Source organism: Delphinapterus leucas, chromosome 19 (genome assembly GCF_059928025.1).
Source record: "Delphinapterus leucas isolate spDelLeu-1000000601 "Yukka" chromosome 19, BTC_Dleu_Yukka2, whole genome shotgun sequence".
Taxonomy (NCBI): domain Eukaryota; kingdom Metazoa; phylum Chordata; class Mammalia; order Artiodactyla; family Monodontidae; genus Delphinapterus; species Delphinapterus leucas.
The window spans coordinates 8689367-8706261 of NC_143147.1; the positions used below are offsets into that span (position 1 = coordinate 8689367).

General features: G+C 44.7%; 2 protein-coding genes across 32 annotated transcripts in view; one reads left to right on the plus strand and one right to left on the minus strand.

The window, feature by feature from the left end:
• The window catches only part of TTC19 (tetratricopeptide repeat domain 19), a 31283-nt gene extending 15697 nt beyond the window's left edge, over nucleotides 1–15586 (plus strand). For 2 of the 8 annotated variants that reach the window (XM_089900291.1, XM_089900289.1), the window contains 3 exons: nucleotides 5591–5768; nucleotides 6936–7098; nucleotides 7629–8372. In XM_089900291.1, the coding sequence (XP_089756417.1) occupies nucleotides 5591–5768; nucleotides 6936–7098; nucleotides 7629–7762 (475 nt within the window). In that variant the 3' untranslated portion in view covers nucleotides 7763–8372. Of the gene's footprint in view, nucleotides 1–5590; nucleotides 5769–6827; nucleotides 7099–7628; nucleotides 8373–9282 lie in introns of those variants that run through there. The other 6 variants (XM_022560921.3, XM_022560917.3, XR_002642902.3 and 3 more) reach the window with 5 other exon arrangements.
• NCOR1 (nuclear receptor corepressor 1) overlaps nucleotides 11530–16895 on the minus strand; it is a 143207-nt gene continuing 137841 nt past the window's right edge. For all 24 annotated transcript variants that reach the window (XM_089900272.1, XM_089900270.1, XM_089900280.1 and 21 more), the window contains 4 exons: nucleotides 15336–15389; nucleotides 14702–14923; nucleotides 12234–12413; nucleotides 11530–12081 (listed from right to left, as the gene is read on the minus strand). In XM_089900272.1, coding sequence (XP_089756398.1) covers nucleotides 11882–12081; nucleotides 12234–12413; nucleotides 14702–14923; nucleotides 15336–15389 — 656 coding nt within the window. In that variant the 3' untranslated portion in view covers nucleotides 11530–11881. The remainder of the gene's footprint in view (nucleotides 12082–12233; nucleotides 12414–14701; nucleotides 14924–15335; nucleotides 15390–16895) is intronic.

Here is a 16895-nt window from a genome sequence, read left to right on the forward strand (position 1 = left end):
ATCAGGGTTTTTTGACATAAAGGCCCTGTTCGCTTGCCACGCTGTCTGTCTGTCCAGAAGGGATGACTTTCTTTACTTAGTCCCTGGGGTGGGGGTGCGGGGTGAGGTTGTGCTTTTTTTCCATCCTGGAAAGGAGGGATACAGCTAGGGGTGGCCCTGACACCCCATTGTGGGCATGTACTCACTTCTTCTGTTGATGGACATGTAGGTTCTACCTGTTTTGCTGTAGAAAATAATGCTTGGACCTGTGTCTCTGCACACATGCAGGATGTTCCCTAGGGGTACACCTAGGAGTGGAATTGCTGGGGTGCCAATACTAGACATTACCAAATCGCTTATCAGTGCTTTTACTGGTTTACATTTTCAGTGGCAGTGTGTTAGCATTCTTGTTGCTCTATATCTTTGTTATTATTGGACTTAAATTTTTGGATGATCTGGTGGAGTGTCATTGTGGTTTCAGTGCATCCTTCTCTGATTACTAGTGAGATACAGAACATCTTTTCATGTATTTATTGGCCATTCAGATTTCCTGTTCTGAAAACTGTCTCTTTATCCCCTTTGCTTATTTTTTGGAAGGGTTGTCTTTTTCTGAATGATTTGTAAAGAGTTCTCAGCTTAATGTCTTTGAGCATCTTTTTTTGAGCATCTATTTTGTTGGTTACATTATCTCTTTGTGACCATGTCTTTGCACTTTAGGGCATTTGACAGAGATTGATTAATTCTACTGAATGTAATAGAATCTTTTGATATTTTCCTTATAGTTTGTGTTTTCTGAGTCTTGTTTAATAAAATCCTTCACTCTTCTAAGGTCAGAAAGATAGTGTCTTCTAAATATTTGGCTTTTTTACATTTAGTCTTCAGTTATGTGGAATTTATTTGTAATGTGGTGTGAGGTAATGATATGATTCTTTCCTCCCTCAAGCACGGATTTTAGCTCAGGACTGTTTTATTAGTGCATCCGATTCTCACTGGTTTGTAATGACATCTCTGTACTGAACTTTCATAGATATATGCAGTGTTGTGTTGTTACTTCTGTAATTAAAACTTTTAGTTTTATTGTATCTTCCATATTTAGTTCAGTACCTTCATGTTTCTAGTCATTTCTTTTTATATATGTTCATTCATTCAACCAGTCAGTCAAGAAAGAACTGATTGAATGCCTGTGACATGCCAGCGTATTACTAGGCACTGAGGTACAGCTGTAAATAAAGCCTGAAGGACACCTCCTCAATTTCTAGTGAAGGAAACACACACAATAAAGACGATCCACTAACTTAATAACATATCCAAAGATGATAAAGGGCTACACAGATAAGTTTATGAGGAAATATGTATTTAGGGGAGACGTGGGGCAGTACAGTATTTTATAGAGGGGTCGGGAAAGGCCCAACTGGTAAGAAGCCTGGAGCATGGGAGGGAGTAAGCCAAGTGGTCATCGCTGAGGGAGGCAAGTTACAGGCAGAGGTGGGGCCAGTACAAGGCCCCGAGGTGGAGCGTACCTGACGTCTGAGTCAGCATTTGGCCCTACTTAGTTTATAGTCTGGGATCACTCAGTTATCTTGAGGGGAAGACCTCCTTTTTATTGTCTGCTCATTTCCATTTCTGATGCATCTTCATGCTTACATACTTGGGGTTATAAATTCATCTTCAGCGGGGTTCGAGAAATGAGTCTCCAGGCTGGTTTTGTTTGTTTCTTCCGGGCACTCGGGTCCGAGCCTAAATGGATGATGTGGATTTAGACATCACACTGCGTGTGCACAGGCCTGTGATACAGCTTTCCGTGCAGTCATTGTTCCCTTCTAGATCCCGGCTTGGCCATTCAGGCTTCTCTTGCAGCCTCTGGGGAACATCCTGGTTTTATGCAGGGGCTTCACATCTAGTTCTCTGTTCTACACAAGGTGAAGAATCCAATTCTGGATTCAGAGACACTCAGGCCACCCACAGAACCAACTAGAACTGGGCTTCTCCTGCATCAACACACATGCTTTCCACTTTGGGTTTTAGCTTATTTCTAATTTCTGGCCCTTGGGATTTCCTTCTCTCGGGAACTCAGCTAGCTGTACATGTAAAAGGATATTCGTTATAATCTAATATTTGAACCAGAAGGGTTTTCAGATTATCAGTCATGTTACTGGAACCAAAAACTCCTTCCACTGGTGCCATTAGTGGTCTCAGGAAGTGCCGATGGGGTAATCGGTTAGGTAATGAGAGATTCAGCTTAGCAGAAATTCTAGGATGTTCCTTGAACATGGGTGGCAAATACCTTTAGGTTCAGAGACCCTGTAGACTTTCCTAGATTATTACTGGTGGTGGGTGGGGGAACTAGATGCCTGTGCTCACGTTTTCTTAAATTCGAAATGCTCTTTTTCTTACTGATGGGGAGGCCCTATTCCTGTTTTTCTGGGTGCATATAATTGTTCCAGTAACTTACCAAGCTCCTTTTAGTCTGCCTTTATGCAAGCCTACTTCGATACACTGATGCGTTAAGTAGATTGAGCCATTCTTGGTATTCCTGGAGCAAAAACTGCTTGGTGCATTTATCCTTTGTGCATTTGAGAGTTCAGTTTGCTTATATTTTGAGCACAGATTTCTGTGATGAATCTTGTTTGTTTCATAGACTGGTTTTAGGTAGCTCATCTTTTTCTCCTAGGAATAATTTGTGGAAAAGAACTATTTACAACTAAAGTTTGAAGAAATAAGTATGCTTCCCTCCCCTTCAGATTCCAGTAATCCGTTGGGGGAAGCTCTGTATAAACGATCCCAATTTATTTCTCAGCTGTTATTAGGTTATCTGATTTGTTCTTGTCTAATTTCTAACAGTGTTTATATTAATATTTCAAAGAACCATGTTTTAATTGTTATTAGTTAGAAGAGGAACTCTTTTTGGTACTTTACTAAAGGTATGAACTTTTAACTTGGCAGTGTGCTAAAGGTTTTATTATGGAGTCTTTTTATTTCTCCCTTGGTCCTATTTTTAGAGAAGTATATTGTTTAAAAATTTTCTTCATATTTTTGTTAGTACGATTTGAATGTGCTACGAATTTAAAATGTATTTTCTTCTTAACAGTGACAAAATATTACAGCTAAAATTTTACCTCATCAGTTATTCTTTCTAAAAAGCTTTACTATCTTTTCTGCCATTCTAGTTTAATTTCCATTACAGATATGAGGGGTAATTTTCTACTAGAATTGTCACTTTATCCTTGTGTACTTTTGAGTTATAGTGTTGAACATATTTTCTAATTGTAAAATGTAAAAAGAGCATGCTTTTGTTAATGTAGAAATATCTAAAGAGAATTATTAACACACATTCCAGAAATATGATTCAGTAGTCACGTTTGAAACATAGTTTCCAGAATTGGAATAATTAATTTATACATTGTTTTTTGGTAAATATTTTTGTTTTTAAATGTTCTCCAAGAACATGGATTTTAGTGCATCTGTATATTCTCAGTCTGTTACAAATTGCTTATCTCCTTGGACCTTTGTTATTTTGTTAGTAAGTGAAGAGAGCACAGTGGTTTGTCTGTCTTTATCTGGACCTTTGTCCATTACATTATCTCCCAATAGTGTGGATCTTAAACTGCTGCTGATTTTATAAGCTTTTGCTCAGCATTCTAAAAAGAGTGCTCATAGTGAGATATATTTTTTCGTTTCAACATTTCCTTTTAATGGAGAAATATGGTATCTTTACATGTATTTATTTGGTGCCATCTTACGTTTTGCTTTTTTATATTGGTTATATTTATCCATAAACTTTTATATACTTTCTATATTTATAAAAATAATTTTCATCTATATTTTTTGAAAATAAATTTGTAAGGTGATCTATTTAAAACTACTCCTAATTTGATTTTAAGAAAATGATTATCATTACCTTTTGTATATACTAGGCCAAAGTAATAACTTTGGACTTCTACCTGAAGAAAAACTTTTTTTTTTCACTTTTACCTTCAGATATTATTTCAGTAGGTATTTTTATTTGCATTGTTTTATGTAAACTGTCTCTTCAGTAATTGGTCATACTGTTACTTGGTAACATAGTCTTTAAATTCTCTATCCCATTTGTAAGTTTTCTGAAACTTTGATGATATGGAAGGAAAGGTATTTTGGTGTGAATACCTTTGCTGGTAAAGAAACCCGTCTGAACCCTTTCATTTGGGTGTCTAATAATTGTGTTACAGAAGATTATCTGAGGGAACCTCTTTTTCAAGTCCTTTGTGTAAACATTTACTTGCAGCTGAGCTGTTTGCAAAATTTCCTTTGATCTAGTTCATCACCATTTCCACATTTTTTGGTATCATCTCTCCTGAGTCTTTACTTGTGTAGGTTGCTTTCAGTTACTGGTCCCTAGGTCTGTTCTCTGGTTCTTCTCACACGGCATTAGGTGTTTGAAGTTTGTTCTTTTTCAGACGTTGTGTGGTCAGTTCTTGCGTGTGTTGGGAGGTGCCGTATCTGCAGCCTTTTACTGTTCTTCAAAAAATGGATTAGCTGTTCTTTAAATTTGGCTTGTGACTTCCCATTTCAGGATTCTGAGTGTTCTCTGGTTCCTTTCTGTAGTGCTGTTTTCATACCTGAAAACTTTTTCATTGGCCCTAGACTTTTTCTTGTTAAGTTATTCTTCTTTGAGTTTATCTTCACCTGGTTCTGCTAAATATTATTAGATTAAAATTTGAAACCAAGTGTGGACTCAGACATCATTTAATTGGATATTGCAGTATTGTGTTTTATAAGAAATACGTATTTGGTCATTCAGATGACGAAAAATATTTGGTCTTTATTCAGTTTCCCAAATCCTTGGAATTTCCTAAGTGTTGGGAGTGATTTTAAGTGTCTTTTGTTATGTTAATGAGGTGACTTGGGCGGCACCTAAGGACGGGCTGGTTGCAGGTGGAGCCAACCTTGTGATTAGAGGGTTGGAACCTTCAGTCTTAGCCCTGACCTCCAGGGAGGGGAGAGGGATTGGAAGGTGAATCAGTGGCCAGTGATGGAATCAGTTGTGCCTCTGTAATGAAGCCACCATCAGCATCCCAAAGGATGGGATTTGGGCTGGTGCTGGGGCAGTGGCGCCTGGCCCCTTCCCACACACCTTGCCCTGTGCCTCTTCCATCGGGCTGTTCCCGAGTTACAGCCTTTTATAAACCGGTGATCTAGTAATCTGTGAGCCACTCTAGCTAACAAATTGAACCCGAGGGAGGGAGTCCTGGGGAACCTGTGATTTACAGCCAGTTGTTCACAAGCACAGGTGACGACCCGGACTTGCGTCTGAAGTCGGGGGAGGGGGTTAGCCTGTGGACTCTGGGTGGATGGTGTCAGAATTTAGTTGGATTCTTAGATACCCTGCTGGTGACCAACTGCTTGTTGGTGTGGAGACGCCCCACCCCTTCCCCAGCACACACAGGTGGGTCCAGGAGCCAGTTTAGATGTTAATCCACCTGAATTGTCACCTTTGTGTAACAAAGTACAAGGTTAGGAGTACTTCTTTAGTGATGTGAAACAATCAGTGTGAGTCTTGGTAATAAGAAAAATGATCAGGGCAGGTTGGCCACGTCTCTGCCTCATTCTCTGTACTGTACTGGTTATACCCCAGCACTGCTCTTATTTCCTTCCTAGTGGAAGAGAAAGCCAACACCCACCTCCTCTTGGGCATGTGCCTAGACACCTATGCCCGCTACCTTCTGTTCTCCAAGCAGCCATCACAGGCACAAAGGATGTATGAAAAAGCTTTGCAGATTTCTGAAGAAATACTAGGAGAAAGACACCCACAGGTAAGGGAGAAAAACAGAAGGACTGTAAGACAAAACTTTCAGAATCCAGAAATACGAAATGGGGACAGATAGTCAGCAGGTGGCCCAGGTACATCCCCCTCCTCGTGCCCGACCACCCCTCCCCTGCGCCCAACTGCTTGTTTCTAGAAGGATTTGAGGCTGCTGTTGAGTTTACTGGGTCTGCCCAGCAGGGCTTACGTGAGGATTGGTTTGCACAGCACGGTATTTTGGGTACTGAATCCTATGAAAATCTTATGAGGAACAGGTTAACACACGCAGATCCTCTCCTGAGCCCCACCCATAAAATGCCAGGGGAACGTAGGGGGAAAAGGACGGTGGGACCGCATTAAACAGAATTTAAAACCACTGACATAGAATTTAAGCACAGCATGCAGAGCCTCCTGTTAGAACGGTAAACACATGGAATTGAAATCATGTTTTGTCTTACGAGGTAAGAAATGGGTCACTTTGTGAATGCTTGGTAACCCCCAACCTAGGACGTGAAAGTTCTAACTGGACTAAACACGTCCCAAGGCTGCGGGCAGATGAGCAGGGCAAGTTACTGGGCTCTGAATTATCTTCAGGAACGGGGGTTTAGAGCACCCCCTTCACGGGATATCACTGAGAAACAAGACCACGTCAGATATGGAATTCGAATCACGAGGTACTAGAACCGGGCCTGAAGTGCAGGAGGAGGTGAGGCCCGCCGCCCTTAGCGCCACAGCGTTTTGTAGACTCGGTGGGAACTTTCCCAGGAGCGGTGGTGGGTCTCCTCTTCCTAGAGATAGGCGCGACACCGTAGTGCAGTTCGGCTCCGAGGCCAGCTCTCAAGGGTGCTGAACCTTGACTACAAGGGAATCAGATCCTGTCACTTCTTTTTGCTGTTATTTTTCATTTGCTGCTTCTCCTTTGATAATTAGTTAGCTTCATAAGTAATATTCACCCTGTTACCTAGTGTCTAGACTTGTATCATTTTCCAGAGGGTCAGACTGATGCTGTGCAGTGTGAATGATCAATGCACCTGACTTGCTGACGCCCTGACCTTTGCTGGACTGCCAGGCAAGGCGACCCCTTCAGTGTATCCACAGTTCGTCAGACTCCACGTTGACTCCCGAGCTGTGGAGGTGTTTGCAAGCAGCAGCTGCCTGTGTTTCCTCCCGTGTGTAGACCATCGTGCTGCTGAGTGACCTGGCCACCAGCCTGGATGCGCAGGGCCGCTCCGATGAGGCCTGTGTTCACGCACAGAGGGCGTCAGACCTGGCGAGACAGGTGGAGCACCCTGAGCTCCACGTGCTGCTCAGTAATCTGGCTGCGGTCCTGATGCACAGAGGTGCGGAGCGCGGGGCTGGGCTGGCCGGCCTCGGGAGGGGTGGGTGTCAGTGGATCAGAAGCCTGTGCGTGGCGCTGAGGGGGGCAGCGAGGACAGGATGCTCCTGAACCGACGGGCCAGTGGGGAGAGACGCAGGGGGGGCGCCGTCGGGCCCAGCTCACGTCCCGCCTGTAGTCCTGCCCTGCTGGCCTATCAGGCACATCGAGGTGGAAACGTTTGCAGTGGGACCTTATTTCTGTAGTGCTTTACGGGTTTCTAAACGTTGTCTCTCACGGAGCTCGTGCAACAGGGCACGGCAGCTTGATGGGCGTACTCTGCCATTCTGCTCAGAAACCTGCAACGACAGGTCTCTCACCCGAACCACCGTGGGCGAAGGGCTCCATGAGGTCCCGGGTGTCACGGGGTGAAACAAGGCCCCATGCCATGAACTAGACTTGTCCCATCACTTGTGCTTTCTCTTCAAAATCTCTTTCAGAATCATGGTGAAACATACATTTTCTTTATTCTTCCTTCTTTCCGGGTTATTTTAGAACGATATGCACAAGCAGAAGAGATCTACCAGGAAGCACTGAAGCGAGCAGAGCTGAAAAGAGATGAGGTCTCTGTGCAGCGCATCAGGGAGGAGCTGGCTGGGCTGTCAAGAAAAAGGAGACCTTTGTCGTAGCCTTGCCGAGCTCTGGACCCCTTTCTGTTGTAGTGAATTTATGGTAACACCTCTCATTCCAGTCCCAGTGGCACCCTGATCAATGGCTTAAATCCTCTGTCCTTGATACTCAAGTCCCCTCAACTTAGCCTTGCTGGAGGACAAGCTGTACACAGTGTGTGCACTGCCGCGTTGGCTTTGCGAAGAAAGCTCCCCCCCCGCCACCTGACTTTGCTTCTGCGACGGGTGTCGGTTAATGCTTTCCGTTGCAGCAGACGGCTGGTTAGGTGCTGTCCATGCTGGTCCGAGAATAACTCTAGATTAAGAGGGGCCAGTTTCCCTCTGGGGTGGGGTCTGGCATTTCAGCCAGGCGTCTCTCCCATATAAGATTTTTGTCCAATGATTTGCTGCCTTCTCTTACCAACACCTGGCAGACCAGAGCTACCGGTCTCATGGCAAAGGGGGATGACGGTGAGTTATTTTCTCTTATAATTTATCTCCTGAAGCCCAGTGTGGGATTTAATGCGTAAAAAAGTAGTATCTTGGCTTGCCAGCAGCATGAAGTTTTAAAGTGGGAATTAGGCACTTGAAAGTATAGTGCCCATTTGATTATAAATAAAAGCGAACTGTATGTTTCTGTATGTATCATCTGGTTATATACCACTGTGAAAAAAGGAGGGCAAGGAGTGACGACCCCCTGCGTCCCTGCTCTCTGAGCATTCACTCCTCTGCACCCGGTTATGGGTGTCCCCAAACCCTCTGACTCTGAGTGGGGCCCTGTAGGTGTAGTGTTGAAAGCTTCCCAGTTGTTCTGACGTATCCCACTGGTGCTGTAGAGGAACCAGTGCCCTGGACCCGAGCTCAGGCTTTTGGAGTTTGGGTCTCAGTATCCTCGTGTGTAGTCAGAGTCTCTCTCAGCCCTGGGAGCATGCATTTGGTGGATGACCTTACCTGGATAGGCCGCTGTGTTGAGAGCTTTATCACACTGCCTCAGCATATGTAAAGTACACAACACAGCGGGCACCGATGGTGTTTTCACCCCAGCAGTTCTGCGGTTCTTCTAAGTACCACGAAGGAACCCTGTTGTTGCTGGTACGCTGGTGGCGGTGGCAGCGGGCGGGGTGGGCGGGGGGAGGGAAATAAACTGACAGTTGGGTTCCTGTTTACATACTGGGAGAATCCTTTCATAATAAACTAGACACTCTGCAATAGTAGTGTATGTATTCCATAATCTTTGAGTTTCTCATCAAAAAATAATTTACTAAAGAGTTCATAAACCTAAAAATACAGGGATTAGACTAAAACTATCACCTTAACATTGCGGATGTATCCATCTTCCCACTTTCCGACCCAGTTAATTCTTTTAATCACTCAACTCTGACTCTGGAGAGAGAAACTTTAACTCACATTGAGTTTCAGTGCAACCAGTCTTCATTTATTAGTGACTTTAAAAAACTGTCGACTACTCACCTTCTGCATTGAGAACGTTTTTACCTTCTCACAGTTGCGGGAGTTACTGAAAGGGAGGTTTTTCGCTCTAGGTTTTTCTGAGAATTTCTGACCCTCCTCGTTGATGCAGCTCCCGGTCCCGGAACACCTGCGGGAGTTTTCAGAAAGCTCCTCTGCACGCGGCGCGGTCACTACAGTTCACTGCACTGAGGCAGCGAAACGAGGAGGACCGGCCTGCCACTGACGGGGCTGAATCCAAAGGTGAACTGTTCACAGTAGTATAAAAACTTGAACTATCTCACTGGAGCTTTCAGGGCATGGATATTTTAAGATAGAATCACCCAGCACACCCACATTCAAGCACTACGAATCTTCTCATCATGAACACGCGGTGGACACTGGCTGGCTGTCACAGTTCTGTGAACTGTAACTTCGTTCTGGGTGCTAAAAAAAAGTCACTTGCCAGGCTGTAGCTTCAGAACCCTGGGGTCTCAGCCCGCAGCATCCCGCCTCGGTTCACAGCTGACTTGGCCAAGTCACGTCACGCCGGGTGGGCCTCCACCTCCCACACGGTCTGCCCGCTCCGCAGGCCAGCATTCCGTCCTGCCCTTGTTCTGAACCGAGGCGGGACCGTGGGTTTTGTCTCCCGTTGCGGGATCTCTTCTCCAGGTGACGGCAGGTGAAGTAAAACAACTTGCACTGTGATGAGGAGGGGTGAGTGGTCAACAGCCGCCCCCTTTGGGTCCTGAGTGGAGCTGCACAGGTTACGCACAGGGCTCTGATCTGACGTGTTCTCAAGAACTAGTCATAGAAAAATACCAGCATCATCTCTTTGGGACTGTTGACAAATAATTAAAATCTAAAATGTTACTAGTACCTAAACAAAACTTTAAGCAAAAACCTTAAGTTACTGTTTTTCATTCACATTAAAACTTTTAAAGTATTTATAAAGTCGTACCAGCTTTCCCAGTAGTAGGGATTTGACCACTACACCTGATCTAAAGCTTACTTGGAGGACCTCAAGCATACGCAGGTGCGCAGTTCCCTTAGCTTCAGACAGGTGTCGGTCTGTGGCCCTGTCTTTGTTGCTTATTTAACTGTGTGGGCAACGTACTGAACCTGCATCCACATCTATAAAAAGGGGACTAGACACCAAGGTCCCCTCCACTACAAAGGAGGTGCTTAGTCAGTGGTTGTCGGACACCTGCTGTCTTTAGAGGCTTTGAGTACTTTTGTTTAAAAGCTCGGGTCTACTTAAGAGTCTATAAAGTGCTAGTTTTTATCTTTCTGAGAGACCTCTATCTCGGTGGCATTCCCCCAAAACCATTAGCATCCGTGTGCTACGGAAGGATGCTTCAGTGCTATGTTAAAGTTGTATGAAAAAAATGTTTTAATTCAACAAGCAATTATTATTATTGAAGGGTAAGACTGATCCTCTAGTACCATAATGGGTTTAAAATTCAGTCTTTTAAGTTATTTGCTTCTTGAGATTCAGTGAAATAAAAACATCTGACAAACTCTTGCCCACAAGGAATCAAAGTGAAAGTAAGCACAGGGTGGCACGAAGGGGAAAGGACTGGCTGCTCCCCACGAGAGCTCAGGTTATGCGGCACAAAGCAAACCTAAAACACCGAGGTTCTCCACAGATTGTAACCTTCTGACTCTCAATCAAGAACAGCTATCAAACTAAAGGAAAGTGTAAGTTTTTCCTTTGAAACCTGAGACAGCGAAAGGCTCACATCACAAGTACTCTACTGTAGCTAGTGGACAGCGAAAGGCTCACATCACAAGTACTCTACTGTAGCTAGTGGACAGGGCGGTCAGATTTATTTCAGAACAAAAGCTTTGCTGGGCTGCATCAAATGCAGGAGAGGAGGAGTGCTTGGGCGTGGTTAATTACCAGTGTGCATAACAGTGAGGTATGCCTCAAATAAGCCTTTAAAACCTTAAAAACTGAACTATAACAATACCCATGCAGTACTATTTTTTCAGTGCTTCTAATTAAAAAAAAAAATTAAAGCCCGCACTGGAAATTTACAGTATGGCAGAATTTTGTTTCTCCTTTAGACCCTAATACGTTAACGTACAGATTTTATGACAGGGTCTGTGTTAAAAATCTAAACATTTATCACAAGATTTTAAACATCACTGGGAATCTGAGTTTGGAGGAAACAAAATTGGATAAAAGTACAATGCCCGTGACAGCCAATATTGTATAACTGGGCTGTGTGAGGTTGTTTAGAAGGCAAAGGTTATTAAAAAGACGAGACTTTTAAAAATTACCCCCAGAGCTGATGCGCTGATTTGAATATAAGTACACGAGATACTAGAGCGAGGGGAAACACTGCAAAAAGGTCATCTATTTACAGAAGAGTGATTTAAAGACATTATGATTTTCTTTACAAACAGATGTAAGAACAGGAATTATCCACTTTTTAAAAACTCTACATTCCAACCCTCCACTATTATTATGATCCACTGAACTGCCTGTATCAGGGCAGCCTTTTCCCCTCATTTGACTCTTGAAATAAACTTCCATCATTTCGTCGTCGTCTGTGGCCCAGGCTCTCCTGAAAAGTCTCTGGGCACAAGTCCTAGGAGGGCAGGCTTTTGGCCTGCACTTAAAACTGAGACCACCAGAAACTAGAGCCCCTCCCCCACCCAGGGGGCCCCGGGACCCCTTCCCGCAGGTCAGTCGCTGTCGGACAGCGTCTCATACTGCGCGGAGAGCAGCGGGGCCGGCTCCCGATCCCAGATCCTGCTCGGCTGGTGAGGGGCGGCGGGGCTGGCAGAGGCGGGCGCACAGGCGACGGGCGCACAGGCGACGGGCGCAGGGGGCGTGCTGCTGAGCATCCGCATGGTCAGGGGGTTGTAGGGGAACTGCGTCGAGCCTGCGGGAGAAGGAGGGTTAGGTTATACGCGTTCCGCTTCTGTTCTGGACAGTGGAACCCCCTAATGAGGCTGTAATATGGAAGCAGTGTTCGAAGCAGTGCTAACCAAAGCACTGACGTCGGCTGCTTTCGGACTCCCAGCAGCTCCTTACCTGTGGAGGAAGGCCTGTCCTCCCAGGCCCAGCCTGGCGTCTGCCTGTGGTAGTCCCCTTCCGAGTGCACAGAGGAGGCTGAGGAGGGCCGTTCAGCTCCCAAGTAGCCTTGCCCCGGGATAGGAGATTTCGACTTCCTGCTGTTTGACTTGCTGATCAGCTTTGGTTTGCAAACTCCTCCTAAAAGTGAAATAAATTATTGCTGCTCATCTTTAGTAATTAAAATCTACCAAAATGCCCATGATGGTTTAGTGCTAAGTGAAGGAAGCCAAGTGGTAGCATGAAGAATCCAAACCCTAGTGCCTAATGAAGTAAAGAAGTGACATTTAAAAGAAAGCCAGAATGTACTCAGAGCAGCTAAAGTCAAAACGGGCAGGGTATGTCCTCATGCCATAAACTCAGAAACGTGTAATCAAGGGACTAGCATTTCTGGAACATCATTTCTTTCTTGGTCTTGGAGCACAGAAACTGCTTTAGGAAATGGAAGCTGGCTGACAAGAATCTTAAATCCTCACTTTCTCCTCCCCCACCAGTTTACAGAGGAGGAATAAAACTGTAGAACAGAAGCCCCTTCAGGGCACTACTGGACCTCAGCAGAGCCTGACAAGTCAAGGGGGCCCTTTCTGCTGCTCCAGGCTGTACAGCTGATGAACTCAGCAGGAGTTCGCAGGAGAGGGAAGCCCCAAGTGGGCTCTAGAACAAAACGTGAAAAAGATCTCAGAAGAGATCAGAGTCCAGGTCACCAGCAAATGTTTTCCTCAGCCCTAGCAGAACAGTCTCACCCTGCCCCCAGTCCTGCGAGGTACAGAAAAAAGGAACAGAAAGCAACTTTGACCCCTCCAACTATCTGGAAAAAGAAGAAATGCAAATCCTTGGTGATAAGGAAAAGAATATAATAAAGAAATGGGCAGGGGCAGGGAACGTGATTCAAACACTGGAGAAAACTTCGGAATACATGAAGCCAGTTTAAGAAAAGCTCAAAGAATAGATAACCAAAATGAAAGGGGCGAAAGTGCTTAGGAAACAAAAGACAGAACAGCAAGGGTCAGAATAGACACGAGGGAAAGGGAATTATTAGGGCAAAGGAAAAATTTGAGAGACTCGCAGTAAAAGCAACAGAAAAAGATCAAGATGACTAAAATAATTAGAAGGTTAACAGATACAGAGATCAAAAACTATCCAGCAAAAAGGTAACTTTCTGAAATGGAGGGCCCAAAAGAAAGAGAAAATAACTAAGAGGAACAGTTGGTAGAACATTTCCCTGAATGCAGATATCAACCTGAAGGGGCAACACCCTCCTGTGAGCAACAGGGTGAGGAGCACTAACACACTCATGATAAATTTACTGAAATCGAGGTAAAAAAAAGGATTCTTTGGGCAGAGAGTCACCACCAAAAAAAGGTGGTGGTGGGGGAGACATCTGGTCTTATTTTTTATACAACAACGAATGCCAGAAAAAAGCCTAACAGTGTCTACGGGATGTTTTGAGAAAAGTACGTGCTGAGTATCATAACCTGCCAAACTGCCGTCTCAAACATAAAGGCAGCAAGAAGACACTGTCGAGCACGCACCTCAGGATACAGCAGCCTTTCGGAGAACACAGGGTGTGAAAACCTTACCAGAAAGAAACGCCATAATAGAAAGATTATGTAACCAGGATAACTAACTGTGTAAGTCACCAATACTACAACCTTAAAACACACTTAAAATCAATAAAAATCGTAAGGTTAGAGCAGAGATGGGAGACAGTGGCTCATCTTTTAGAGCAGGAAGTAAATTCATATTGTCCTAAAATTAACATATATATGTAAAAATAAATAACTAAAACCCCTAATCTCTTTATCTTTTTCTTAACCTTAGTGAGATCGTCTGTTTGACCATAACAGGAAAATAAACTAAACTTGAAATGTTACTGACCTTCAGGTAGTTTTTAAGGTATAAAGGATTAAGAAGAAAGCTTATATATACATGTAGAAAGAGTAGAGTCCTGGTTCTTGTGTGCTTGCTTTTAACAGGATGCATACAATTATCTCATTCCAATAAGCTGTCCTTTTATGTAAACACCACCACTAGCTTTCTGGACGATGTGATCTGGTTTCTTTCCCTCTTTTCTGTGGCTTAAAATTCTTTTATACTGAGCCTGTCATTTTTACTACAATAGTAAGTTACTTTGATTCAAGAGCAGAATATGAAATTGCACTTGTATTACAATTGCAATGTATGTATACAGATAAGGACTAGATGCAAGCAAAAAGGGTGACTTTATGGGTAAAAATTTTCATCCTTTTAAATTTCACATTACTAACATGTCTGAGCAGGTTAGAAAAAAGACTTGGTTTAAGTAACTAAAACCTTCAGAGGTGATTCTGAGCACATAAATGAAATCTTAGTGATCCGTTAGAACTTGGGGTACAAATTGGCTTTTTCTTGGGAAAGGCGGCAGAAGAGCACGGAAATGAGCCCTTTACCTGAATGAGGTGACGGGTCCCCTTCCTCTCTCCGGGCCTCACCGCTGGTCGCCACCGAGGTGCCGGCACCACCAGGCACCCCCCCCAGGGGCTGGGGCATGGCGACCCCGTGGTCCTCCACTTTGTCTTCAAAGCTCCCCATGAGCGCCTTCCGGATGATGTCCTCCAGCCCGAGGTTGCTGGCAGGGTCAGCAAAGGAATGACCTCGGGAGCTCACGGAGCCTGCAAAAGACGAGCAGGACGGGTCTGCCTGATTCCGAGGGCAGGTCGGGAGACAGGAGCCCCCCCAGGACACGCAGCACCTGGGAAGGTGCCCACAACACAGAGCCCACATGGAGGCCGGCTAAGGCCAGCGAGCGTAGCTCACAGGCAATGTGTTTTTCTTTGTTAAATCAGGCACCCACTTGTGTGAGAGTTACTCGAGGATGGCTTTCTTCTCTTTTTAGCTCTTTAATAGTTTTGACTCTCTTTCTTCATTTATCTTTTCAACAAGTACTCACTGAATCTCAACTCATTATTTACCGCCATTGACTCCCTCCCTCCCTGACTAAACGATGAGCTTTCCTGGAGCAGTTTCCTGTATGCAGTCGGTATTCGATACCTATTTGCTGGACTGACTGCTACTGTACCTTACCTGAGGTGGTGACTGCTGGCAGGTTAAAGATCTCAGTTCCTGGCTGAGCAGCTGCTGTATTTAAACAAACATTCAAGTTAATTGAGATGTGATAATCACATACATCGAAAGAGAGAAAGTCTCAAAAAAAAATCCTACAATAAAATTAACCTTATTATTTTCCATGATCTCAACTTTATTTTTCACCCATTAAGTGAAGATAAAGTGAAAGAATTTTTTTTTTTTTTTTAAAGAAATCAGAACAGGAGGAGTACTATAATAATATAGCCCAGGAAGGAAAGGAACTTTTGCAGTGCTGGAGAAAACACACAGAGGGAAAAGCTGCCCTAAGAACAGGAACCCAGGCTCGCTGGGGAAGAGATGGTGACTCTAAGAAGACCCTGCAAATATCCGAGTTTGAGATTAGATCCGGGGGAAAGACGCCCCGTGAACGGCATGAACGTGACCGCGTGTGTCCCTGCTGTGGTTACCTAGAAACTATTTTTTTTGATCCCAGGATGAGATAAAGATTCTGCCTATTGGTTCTGTTTATTCCTAACTGTGCACTTTGTCATTTGCTCAGTTTGAATGACAACAGCTGGGACAACCTGGGAGCTACTTGTAAAGCACTGTGCCAGAAATAGAAGGAATTTGGGAACATAAACGTTTTCATCACGTCTTCCAACTCGATGCTGAGACTTTGAAAGAGAAAGAACGTAGGAAGTAAAGTCGGTGGCTATAAACAAGCGGTGTCCCAGAGAAGAATGTGCAGACCCCAGAAGGGGGGACCGTCCGTGCAGATGGGGAGCGCATATGAGCCCAGACGCTGACTTCTGGGATCAGGGAGAACCAGGCGGGAGGAGGAAGCTCCAGGAAGACTGCACAGCAGGGACCATGCGATACAGGCTCCTCACGTACAGGTCAGGAAATGGTAGATGAACGGAACTTGAAACAGCACAGGGTGGTAGGGCCAGCCTGGTAGTTACCACAAAACCTGGGGAATAGGACTCATTCATTTCACAAATATTTACTGAGCGATTATTTGGCTGAATAATAAAATCACCTTCATATTGATCAAAAATGGTCATATGAAAAAAAATGGTCACATGAAGACAATTCCATATTGTTCAACCGACGATAACACTAAGGTACTGGACTTAAAATGCACCCCTTCCTCCACCTGTGGAGCTCACAGGTCAGCGGGGTGCTCTCTGAGGCCATCAGGTCAGAATCACCTGGGGAGCTTCGTAAAGTGCTGGTTTCTGAGATTCCTGCAGCCCAGTAGGCACGTGTTTTAACAAGCTCTCCAGGTGACTGTGATGGGTAGTGACGCTTGAGGGCCCCTGGTGTAAGACAGATGGGCAGATTTACGAGAGGACACGGTAATTACTCAGAAATGAGGGAAAGGCAGACAGGCACTCAGGAGCCGTTGAGGCTGACGGGACAGCACCCGGGAGAGCGAGTTGCGGAGCCTCGTGAGGGAACCGTGGAGCGGGGCAGGGTGGGGGGGGAGGGGAGGAACAGAGGCCTCTGTGTGGAGACCCAGCATGGGGAGTCATTTTAGACATTTAAGGAGCCAGT